Source organism: Diadema antillarum, unplaced genomic scaffold (assembly GCF_040938485.1).
Source record: "Diadema antillarum isolate AM-2024a unplaced genomic scaffold, OU_Dant_1.0 seq00001273_RagTag, whole genome shotgun sequence".
Taxonomy (NCBI): Eukaryota; Metazoa; Echinodermata; class Echinoidea; order Diadematoida; family Diadematidae; genus Diadema; species Diadema antillarum.
The window spans coordinates 461,657-474,603 of record NW_027272054.1 but is presented as its reverse complement, the minus strand read 5'-3'; the positions used below and the strand labels follow the sequence as shown (position 1 = coordinate 474,603).

Genomic DNA, 12,947 nt, shown 5'->3' with positions numbered 1-12,947 from the left:
TTATACATACATATGCATATATATATATGTTATATATAATATATCATATCGTAATATAATTATATATATATATATATATATATATATACTGTATATATATATATATATATATATATATATGAAGGGTTTGTTTGCAAAAACCAATAAGTCCATTTTTGAAGATTTTGAATTACGATCTCTGTCATAAAGTACAAAATAATACCTTTTAAATGATATATTGGTCAGTACATATGAAGAGTTTGTTCGCAAAAACCGATAAGTCCATATTTGCCAAATCGAGACATTTGCGATTAAAGGTCAAGAAAAATAAACAGAATGATAAGAAAATTTTTGGTTCTTTTGACCATAACTTCAAAAATGTACCTTTATATGTAGTGACCAATATATCATTTAAAAGATATTATTTCGTACTTTATGACAGAGACCGTACTTCAAAATCTTCCGAAATGGACTTATTGGTTTTTTGCGAACAAACTCTTCATATAGAGGTATATTTTTGAAGTTATGGTCAAAAGAAGCAAAAATTTTCTTATTATTCTCTTTATTTTTCTTGACCTTTAATCGCAAATATCTCCATTTGGCAAATATGGACTTATTGGTTTTTGCAAACAAACTCTTCATATATATATATATATATATATATATGATATTATAAGGTATGATATAACATGATATAATAACACTTTTTATGCGCCGGAGCTAGGGTCAATGAGTTCCTATTTTGCTATAACTACATATGTATTTGTCTTCTTTCTTTTAACCGGAGAGTATAATATTGGGATTGAAGTGATTATGCAATAGAAAGGCGTGTTGACTTATCATATAATGATTCCTAATACCATCACCATTTCTCATGTGGTCAAGTTGGTATCTAAATATTATCCATATTTTTAGATAACTTTCTAATAATTTTCTTCAGATTACTTAAAAAACCAAGAGCTCGTCAGTGACATCATCTGTCAATAACTGCTAAGGAACTGATATGACTAATGAAAGACAGTGTATCCTCTTCCTATGGACTGTTATATCTCCATGCAGTGGACTTTGTTAATCATAATTAGTAACATAAAAAGAATCAAATCAATTCAATTCAATTCACCATACTTTTATTCCCAAAGGAAATACAAAATACAAAGTGATAATATTCATCAATTCAGTTGTTAAACAATTAAACAGTACAAATCATTACATATTGTGCCAATATGTGTACAGATAATAATTCAGCGAAAAAAAAAGGAACAATTCCCACTTTGCAATCGTAAAAAAAAATCAAACATATAGATATGGCGACAGAAAAGAGTAATTCACCGAAAAGCAAGGATTATAGGCCGTAGATCATTCAAAAATTGAAGCAAAACAAAACAAAACAAAAACTACACCACCATTACCAATATAGTGCCTATTATACATAGCATTTATATTCCATTGGAGCATTTGATGTAGATACTAAAAGCATATCGTTTACACCGTTGGAGCATTTCATCATTGATACATAGGAAGACACTAAAAGCATATCGTTTACAGTACTTGTTTGAAAGTAAACATGCAAGATATTATTATTCTCGGGAAAGGTAAGCCCCTATATGTACATTTCATTGTCATTATTTTGTTTATCATTGGGATTTATACAGTAACAATGATCAACAGATGATAACAAAATATTGTTCTAACGTGCTTTTTTCCCCGGCGTATCCACATAATCTAAAGAAAAACAGTAGAAAAATTATTATAAGAAAACAATATACTTGGATATTCATTTGGCCACGTAAGTGATATTTAGGGAATCATTAATACAAGTCAACTTGTATGTGCATTGCATGGTCCCCTTGATGTTGTGTGCGAGTTTCGCTGACTCAGCAAATTTCAGAATGAATTCAAAATCCATTTAACAATTGGCGCTAATAATCCAAGTCACTGTCATCAAACTTTAGCATGATGGCACATAGACGATCACTATTAGAAACATGAAAACACATAAAGTTGAATATCACCCACCTCTTCCGGAATGACAAGTTTAATTATTAGACAAAACAAAGTAAGAGGTTTCCATGCGTGCAATCACGAAATTTCCGTTTAATCATTACATTGCCAGAGTTGCAATTACTCTGGCATTTTAATTTCCCCTACAGCTGTATTTGATATGGCATGCAATGAATAAAAAAGCGTCAAATTCTTAACACAAAATTTAAGTTTTGACATCATGATAACACAAATTATCTTATGTTATAAAACGTATAGGTTTATCATAAATTGAGCTTAGTATACCATGCGCATAATAATGATTTCAGCCTGTATATCTTTCGTTAAAATACACTATACATTGTATATCTCCAATAGGTCCATTGAAATACACTGCTGCAATATCAGGAAAATGTCGGATATTTCACCCAAGGTATACGAGTTCGACATATATTATAGCAACCTACGGAGCTATAGGCGGGAAAACAGTATTGCTCACATTAACCGACAAAACCACTCAGAACCATTAAGAAATACAATTTTAAAGTATCCAATGTGAGTTCATTGTCATAGCGTGGAATTACCCTTTCATGTTTTTGTAATCATATTTTTACAGCCCATTTTTTTCCAGGACAAAACAATACTACATGTATTGCATAAGAACGAGAGACAAAATCACACGGCACAAGTGTCTGAATCTTGTTCTTTCTTTCACAATTTAAAGTTTGAAACAAACACACCAACTAAAACGTCTTGCATTCTCAAGCTATCTTTAACACAGACACAATGTCCCAATCCAACAAATTTTTGATGAGGATACTTTTTCATTCGTTCATTTTTTTTGTACGCATTAAGTTTCTTGACTGTTGAATATCTTAAAATGATTTTTGCTCCTCACTTGATCAAACAGAAAAAGCAAAAGACAGACAAGACAAAAAACCAAAAAAAAAAAAAAACATCAACCGAATTCGTACAGGTATAAACATCCCCAAAATAAAACTTAACTCGCATGCAACCTAACAGATTGTAAATATATCATCTCGTTAAAACACGTATGTTACGTGTCCATACGCAATGATAAGCAGCGTGTGAGTAAATGTGAAGATTAACCACATTTATACAGCGACATTGATGTAAAGACCATACCAAAATTAAAACTAACCATGCTACCAACCAAATAATGGTGAGTAAGCAGAACACTGTGCCAGTATCACATGATTTTGGCCTAGGCTTGTGAAGTTTCAGGGACGACAAGAACATCACTTCTCGTCCATAATATTCCCACCACAGAGCATTATTTCCTCGAAATGACACGACAGGAGGGGGAGGCTAAACCCTGCCCGATATACTCACATACCCACAAAAACTAAAGAAATAGAATGAGAACAAGGATTGTGCCAAGAGATTAAACAAACATTGGTTCATGGTAATGTAACTATCTAATATAGGTATCGGTAATGCGAACAATGTCTTTGATTTCAATGTCAATTTCATTTTATATAATTTTGTTTGTTTCATTCCCAAAAGTTGATTAATGTAGTCCATTGAAACGTGTATTTGTAATTAGTAAAGGAACAAAAATTAAAGCACTGCATCTGGACTCGCTGCTTAATTCCGAAAACGTCACCCATCAGCGCAGACGATCGGCTTCCCGCCATCAAACCAGACGAGTTGATGGAGCGTCTAGGATTGGATGTGAAACCGCTCTTTGGATTAAACAGTGAGTCCAGATGTAGCAATTAAATTCTTCTTTCTTCGAGTAAATGTTACCTGGATGAATCAGAACTTACATCAGTTTATAATACGTGCAACTATAGTGAAATACATCATTAATTTTATTCATTATTTCGCATCGCCGAGTATGTGACCCGCTTCCATTCTTCTGCAATGTCTCATTCAAACTGTTGTGGTCCTCTAACGGACCAACACATCACACGCACATGCATACACACACTTTTTTTTTTGGACAGGTCGTCAGTTTCTGACAATCACCATGGTAACAGTCAGACACCAGAGCTTCTCAGCCAATCAAAACCTAGGATTTTACTGAAGTTGTCAGAGACTGATCGACAACTTATCAGGGTTGACAACTAATCTGTCTTTCATGAAACGGTGCCCAGAAGTTCGCTGTAAATAGTCCACCACCGGAGGAAGCCTGTTGTGTCCAGGCCACCTAAGACACTGGGTCATTCCGTTAAAGGGAACGCAAACCCAAGGAGCAATGTAGAGGTTATGACGTATGAATGGACAACAATAAAAAGAAAATATAAATGGAATTCCACAATAATTCACTTTTCTAGCAAAATGAAAGAGTACTTGACTAACCGCTTTCAGAAAGCAGGGGAAATAAGTGCTACCCCTAAAATATGTCGGTATCGACTTGATGGAATGTGTGATTTTCATAAAAAATGATTTTTTTAAAATATAAATTGAATTCCCTTTATATTTTCTTTATATTGTAGTCCACTCAGACGTCATAACCTCTAATAGTCTCCTTATCCAGCAGTTCCAACACCAAAACTTTAAATATTCATAACTTTTGCATCGATTGCCCGATTTTCCTCAAACTTTCACCGATGTGTTCTACTAATGTTACTGCTTTCACTCAATCCATGTTGCTCTTTGGGTTTGCGTTCCCTTTAAACACACTTTACCCATGTCAAAGAAAAATGTGCCATATACTACGTTGCATTTTACTCGACGTTCTGTCCCAGGACTCTGATCTTTGACATGACAGATTCCCAGTCTAAATAACCGACCTCCACGTGGCGAGAAGAGCCGGATTTCATGGTGAAAGCCTCCCGACCATGCAACACACGATGGTTGTCCAGTACGAAAATGTCACCTGTAGGGGTCAAGAGAGAGTGCAATACGAGAGACTGAGAGGGAGAGAGGTGCACTTAAAAGGCAGATTACAGACAGACAGATAATTATGTATAGTGATAGATGAAGGAAGATTTTGATCAGGGAGCTTTAGATTTTAGTGGACGTGGACGATCATTAAAAAAAGGTGTTCTGCGCATGCGAAAATTTGCTTATAAAAGTTTGCACGGTCGGTTCTGGGCGCTGTTTCTTGCATTTCGGCCAACGGTGCAATGTCTGACTTTTCACTTGTACTGTAGGTGTTACGACATGGTGAAAAGCTCTCACGTCTGCTGTTTGCCATTTACCTTAAAGGGATAGTACAGTTTTGGTTGAGATGAGAAATAGGCTTTCAAATTTTTGCAAGATACCAAGAAAACACTTATGATATAGCACCGAACATTCCATTTTAAGAGGAATTCAAAGTTTATTTGATGAAAATCGGGTTTGGAATAACTGAAACATCCAAAAACAAAGTAAAACAAAGCGATCGTTACAAAGTGTGGGTCCCACACTTTATTAGAATCGTTCTCTTTTGGATATCTCAGCAATTTCAAAAGCAATTTTTATCAAATAAACATTGAATTCCTCATAAAATTGGATGCTCTTTCATATTTCATATGAGATTTCCCATTATCTCACCTAAAAATGTTAGAAACCTGAAATTAGGTCTCAACCAGAACTGTACGTTCCCTTTAATGATTTTGAAGAACATATTGCAAAATTTTATTTCGGCTTGAAATTGTTAATTGGAGAATCATGTAGTACGGAGTGACGAGATGGAGTTCTTCTCAAGTTTGGTTTGCTTGTTGTATGCCCATGACACTATAATTCTGTCAGAAAGCCCTGTCGAATTGCAAATTGCTCTGAATGCAGTACAAGAAAACTGAATTAAATGGTACCTAACGGTCAATGCAAATAAAACTAAGGTACAGATTTTTCCAGAGGTAAAATCAGGAACATCCCAAATTTTACATTATTATGGTCATGAAAGAGGAGAAGTGGTTTTTGACTTCGTTTATCTTGGCGTACAGTTTAACTATAATGGTTCTTTCCAAAAGGCAATCTCGAGGCAAGTAGTGCAGGCCAGAAAAGCTCTTTCCAGTATGTTGATTAAAGCGAAGCAAATGCAGCTGTCAGTTGATATTCAATGCCACTTATTTGACCATTTGATATTGCCTAACTTATTGTATGGTAGTGAAGTATGGGGATATGAAGATGTAAAGCAAATTGAAGTTTTCCATAGGAAATTCCTTAGAACTTTATTAACAGTACGTTCATGTACCCCAGACTGTATGGTTTATGGAGAAACTGGTCGAGGATTGATTTTAAACCATGTGAAGTGTAGAGTTATTAATTTCTGGCTAAGAATATTGAGAGGTAAAGCGAATACTGAATCATAATTATGTTCTATTCAAATTCACATCCGTCATTAAAATCAAAATTTATAGAATTAGAACTAAAATTCATATCCGTCATGTCCACTCATAAAGATGAAAGATTGGACTCCTCATGGTTAAGATTCATTGAAGACACACTTAATCAAGCTGGTCTATCAAATGTTTGGTTAGGCCAAAATGAAAATTTTAGATTGTGGTTTAAACGTTGTTTTTTTTTTTTTTGTCAGGAATGAGGAGTCGCGCAGTTTGGTCAAACCGTGTTTGCAGAAATTATAGAATATATAAAAGCAACCTTGTTTGTAAAAATTATTTCATCACCCTAAATAAATCTAATGCTTTAATTTATGTCAGTTTCGGTGTAGATTGCATAAATAACCTGTAAACAATAGTCGATTTCATGCGAACACATCACATTGTGATATGCAGTGCACACTTGCTTGTCGTCTCACATAGATGAGTTTTACTATATTTTTGTTTGCCCTTATTTCCAAAGGAAGAGACGTTTGTATCTGCCCCAAAAGTTAACCAAAGTTAGGTTTCCAAGTGCTTGGCACATAACAGAGCTTTTCATTCGAGAAGTACCTCTCAGTTGAAAAACTTAGCAAGATTTACTCGTCTTATCATGTCCCAGTTTTTCTAAAAACGCTGCAAAAGATAATCGCCCAAGCACCATAGATAGTACAAAAAGAGTTGGTCCTACACGGCCACGTAGCGGTAGGTTAATGAAACAACCTTCTTTATTAAATTTGAAATATTCTGGTATTTACATGTAGACTGTCTGTGTATCTTTTCATTCAACTCATGTTTGTATTCTTTGTATTCTCATAATACACTATATAATATCTCGTATATCTTTTGTGTCGTTTTGTGTAGTCTACAAGTATTGTATTCACTGGTATGTTATATTGTTATTTTTTATATTCTTTGTTTTTGTACTCTCATACCCCGAGAGGGGGTCGAAAGAGTCGATAAAAATTAAAAAAGAAATTCTCAAAAAAATTATGGGCCGTTGCCATCCGCATGAATTCACACCGCAGAGAGCTATTTGATGCACTGGCCATTTATGGGGGTGCCATTTTACTTCTTGAAGTGTAGGCTGCGTCCTCGCGTGATAAAGCTACTTAGCAACACGACGCAGGGAGAGAAGAAAACGGCTAACGCAGTCGTCGTCTTTGAACGTCCGCTTCGCATCTATTATTCAAAACATTGTTATCATTACACTGTAAAACCATTTCAACAAATTCTTTCAGAAAGACATTCTTACCACAGCTCACATAATGTCATCAATACCATCTTTCCACAGCATGAGGAGTAGGACAAGGTCTTTTCTGCTGTATCATAAGTCTCCTTTGACCATACATCAGTGAGAAGCACAGAGGCCACTCTGATGCTCGTGGGCGCTAGTTACACTAACACCGAGACAACATCGAGCGAAAAAACAAAATGAACCTAAAGTTGGGACAGATTCAGATCAAATCTAGCTGAGATGTATTCATCGACATTCAAGATGTTACGCGGCTAGGTGGGCGCAAGATAATTGTTCCCATCTGGCTTATTGAAACAATTACGAATACATGAGGACTGATTGATCTCAAAACTAGTCCAGTCAAAATATGAAATGACCCACAACTAATTGCAACAGAAACGATTCCACTTGCATTTGACCCGGAATAGCTATTAAAATAACATATTAAAAGTTCCCTAAAATTCGAGTGGTGGATCAGTGTCTAATTTGCATAAATTCAAAATGGCCGCCATACAACCTATTTATGCCTATATCTCGGGATATATAACCCACAGAAAGAAAATTCCGGTGTCTAAACCTATGTTTTTTAGGTCAAGGAATACAAATATGTTATCTTTAGCAACTTTCAAGCATCCCTTTATATAGTTTTTGCATATATACTTCATATAATTACATACAAAATGGCCGCCATATTGTCTGTGCAAGCCCGAATCTTCGTATATCAGTAATGTAGTACACTCGGGAATAAGTCGCTATATATCTGGACATAAAACCCGCAGAAAATAGATTCTGGTGTCTAAACCTATGGTTTCTTTAGGTCAGGGAATACAATTATGATATAAGCAGTAACTTTTAAGCTTCCCTTTATACATTTTCTGCATATATTTGCATTTAATTAGATGCAAATTGGCCGCCATAATGCCTCTACAGGCTTATATTTCTATCTGTAAAAGGTACCCAGTGATGGTGTCTGTGATCTTAATTTTACTGCTGAGAATCACTGATGTAGAATACGTTCCACTCAGGAATAATTACATATATTTCACTAAAAATTTGCATAGCTATATTTACGCATAAATCTATTTAAATTTTTATCGTGAATATAATTTCAGATATTATACGAATACGAGCTACAGAACTTAATTGTACTGTAATTTCTACATCCAATATTTCAAGGGCAAAATTGTTAGAATTCCATTCACAACCTTAATGATTATTATCCTTACACCCAGTTTTATATTCTTGCATTGATCAAAGTATTGTGTTACATTAAACTCACATTTTCTTGAGATAAAACCTCACCACAGAAAACAACTGTAAGTAGCATCAAATAGAACATAAAAATCTCAACTTAGCTTCCAAAGTGTGCTCAATAGGTACACAACAGCAAAGTCTCAAATTATGTAGTAGGAATCGTTAAAAAGATTCTTATGATTGCATGATTTTTAATGTATTATATCGTGTAATTTGCCCTCATGTTTACTGCTTATACTTGTGTCTATGTTGCAATACTTTTCTTTCTTTTTGGGGGGCCAAGGGGGGGGGGGGGGGGGGAGGGGGAAAGTCATCAAGATCATGATTATCCATAAGCTACTCTACAAAAGTTTCATGAGTTTGGACATTCGTTCAGAGGATATTCTTGTCATATTATCTCGACTATAGCTTTCAAAGTGTGTTTAAGGTGTAACCACACAAAAATTGGTCTTAAATCATTCAGCAGATTTTTTCAAACATCTTTTTCCTTACCTGCGATGATTTGCATCCATGTTTAGTCGATACTTGTGTCTTTTGTTGCAAAACTTTTGGCAAAGGCATGTTTATCAATGAGCAGCATATGACCGTGGTAATTTGTATGGAAGTGGATTTTGTCATATTTTTGCGCAGTTTCACCCAACAGAAAACAGCCAGATACACATAAAAAAGAAAAAGAAAAAGGAAATGCTTTAACATTTCTATTCCTAGTACTCTGGATTCATCAGTCGATCAATACAAACAGCATGGCTTCAAGCTCATAAAACGCTTATAAATTCTGATAAGTGTTACTTTTACCATTTTTCGTGTTGTATCTGCATTTTTATTAAAAGAAATGTTTCCTATTGCATTGAGGCTTCGCACTAATAACATGTTCATAAACACACAATTTTTTTCGGAAATGCGGGCAGCATGAAGGCTGATTTCAATTTTGCTGGCGAAAAAGCAGTCAGAAGTCAGATAAAAACCAAAGTACATAACATCATTTTCTGTTCCAAACACTTCCAAAAGGTCCCGTCCCTTCAGCAGCAGCTTTTCTTCGAGTTAAACAGTGGAAGGGAAATTATACAATCATTGGAATTGGGACGATTTGAGGAAGATGTTTAATCAAAAATATGTTCTGATCACTACAGAAAGCTGCAGCTATTAAGGAACTCCTGAAGGAGTCTGATGCAACTGCAAGACAGGCTTTTAGCAACTGGTAGTGTATACACTGTAGTTGCAGGGCAAACAGATTTGACTGCACACAACCCATATCAATGGCAGATGCGGGCCATTGTATATAGATCAGACACTTGTAATGTTGTATTTCTAAAATATGTGAGGAGTCAGATGATGCTGTTCTAATTGGTGACTGAGGATTAAACAGCATTCTTGAAAGACATCAACACAGTGTACAACAAATGTGACACTTACCACTCTTCTTTTCGTCAGTATGAAATGAAGCCAGGATCCTGTTTGCTTTAAATTAATCAACTGCAATTTCACACTATCCTAGTCCAGAGTTTGTGGTAACGCATAGAACACTTTGAGGGTAAGCGAGTTTACATGTTTTAAACTTTTATCATTGATCTATATTTTCAGAGATGACATTACATACCTTAAGTATCTGTATTATCGAAAGCCAGGAAATGAAAATGATGTAGTTGAAACGGAAGAAAGTTTTCTTGAAATCCAATGACTTTGATTCATTAGATTTTAAATTCATCTTCGCCAATGGTTCAAGACAGTCAAAAAGGTTCAAGCTAATATTGCAAATAGCCATCATTTATCTTCTGGCGTCCGTCGACAGTCATGCATGCATTTTCAAAAAACATTTTCAGATTCTCTTTTAAGACCCCATGTAATGACAGATCTTCAACAAACTAGGCAAGTAGCATCCCAAGGATGACAGACTATCAAGTTGTTCAAATAGACACCATGTCCAAAAGATCCCAGAACCCCCAAATTAAGGAATCTATCATTTTAAAAAAAAAATCTCTCACACACACACACACACACACACACACAAGTAGAACCAGTTATAACAGAGCTAGATAAAAAGTACAAAGATGAATATCTTGGAGACTGCATAGTTTTTCGCAGTTTTATCTTCTTTTCGAAATATTACACATTATATATATATATATATATATATATATATACTTGTAGTCCGCGTGATGGTACCAGTACAGAAAAGATGACGAATTAGGGTGGTAATGAATTTCAGTCCAACAGTGCTATTTAGTCAGACCAAATTTTCGACGAATACATTCATCTTTCTTCAGAATTGCAATTGTCGACCTTCAAAGACAAATGTATTCGTCGAAAATTTGGTCTGAATAAATAGCACTGTTGGACTGAAATGCATTACCAGCCTACTTCGTCATTATATATATATATATATATATATATATATATATATATATATATACATATATATATTATATATAGATAATATATATCTTTTTTTACGTGTGGGCACTAATGTCCCCTCTCTATCTAGAGTTGCTGCTTTTATAAAACCAGAAGAGCATTGAGTAAATACATCAGTGAGTGTATCAGCATACTTTTAAGATTATTGTGGCAGATGCAGGGGTGACCTCCTTGGGGCTAGTGCCAAATAGGGGCAAATTTTCACTCTTTCATCTTAAAAAAAAGCTGGTAGAATATTGGTAAAATGGGAACCATCCCCCCCCCCCCCCCCCCTGGCCACAGGATGCCCAAAGTTAAGGCACCTCAAATCTGATCTAGGTGCGGCCGCCTTTGGGCTGGGACCAAATTATTGGAGGCCACTTTTGATTTTTGATCCTCCTTTTGAAAACACGTCATGGTCAAATTTACAACAAACTTAGTACTGTTGGTGCATTTATCACTAGTGTCATGCATATATGGACATCATGCCTCCCTGGGCCCTGGAGGTCCCTAAAGGCTTCAAGATATGGCCCTACAGGTTCCCAAAGTCTTCCAATTTCCTTTCTCCCAAGTAATAGTCTGTAAACATGCAAGGAAGGGGAACTTGAGATACTCGGATGAGGGCTGGACCCCTGAGTCTTTTATTCAGAGAGTGAGTGAGTGACATGGTACCCTGATATGACAAGATCGTCATCTAATGTCCAAACTCATGAAACTTTTGTAGAGTAGCTTATGGATTTAAGCTACTCTTAATTTGAATAGATTTATGTATAAATATATGCAAATTTTTAGTGAAATATAGGTAATTATTCCTGAGTGGAACGTTTTCTACATCAGTGATTCTCAGCAGTAAAATTAAGACCACAGACACCATCACTGGGTACCTTTTACAGATAGAGATATAAGCCTGTAGAGGCATTGTGGCGGCCATTTTGCATTTAATTAAATGCAAATATATGCAGAAAATGTATGAAGGGAAGCTTGAAAGTTACTGCTTATATCATAATTGTATTCCTTGACCTAAAAAGACAAAGGTATAGACACCAGAATCTATTTTCTGCGGGTTTTATGTCCAGATATATAGCGACTTATTCCTGAGTGTACTACATTACTGATATACGAAGATACGGGCTTGCACAGGCAATATGGCGGCCATTTTGTATGTAATTATATGCAAATATATGCAAAAACTATATAAAGGGATGCTTGAAAGTTGCTAAAGATAACACATTTGTATTCCTTGACCTAAAAAACATAGGATTAGACACCGGAATTTACTTTTTGTGGGTTATATATCCCGAGATATAGGCATAAATAGGTTGTATGGCGGCCATTTTGAATTTATGCAAATTAGACACTGATCCACCACTCGAATTTTAGGGAACTTTTAATATGTTATTTTAATAGCTATTCCGGGTCAAATGCAAGTGGAATCGTTTCTGTTGCAATTAGTTGTGGGTTAACCCACTTTTTGTCGTATTTTGACTGGACTAAACTGTCCGTAAGATCAATTGCAATTGAATATAGAATTGATTTTATGACTAAGTGCAACAGTTCCGAGGAGACCAATGTGTGAGTAAATAAACTTAGAATGCGCATGGCACAAACACACTTACCACCTCTCATCTTATACCGGAAGACATTGACGGGGTCATACAAAAGGTCCGTAAAGGCAGCCAGAGCCTCGTAGGTTGCGACGACGTTGTCCACGTCCATGCGGAACATTGCACTCCGCCCGTGGTCACTGAATATGACCTTGTCGACATCGCCCTTGTCATTTAGTCTTTGTCCAAATCGTGAAAAAGGGAGGTCATTACAGATTATCGGAAGGATCG

At 35.5% G+C, this 12,947-nt stretch overlaps 1 protein-coding gene across 1 annotated transcript in view; it reads right to left on the bottom strand.

Annotated features, from left to right (window-relative positions):
• Window positions 1-4,652: 4,652 nt before the first annotated feature.
• Window positions 4,653-12,947, bottom strand: part of LOC139745514 (gamma-butyrobetaine dioxygenase-like) — a 30,987-nt gene continuing 22,692 nt past the window's right edge. The window contains exons 5-6 of the mRNA XM_071655904.1: window positions 12,729-12,895; window positions 4,653-4,804 (exon numbers count right to left, since the gene is read on the bottom strand). Coding sequence (XP_071512005.1) covers window positions 4,653-4,804; window positions 12,729-12,895 — 319 coding nt within the window. The remainder of the gene's footprint in view (window positions 4,805-12,728; window positions 12,896-12,947) is intronic.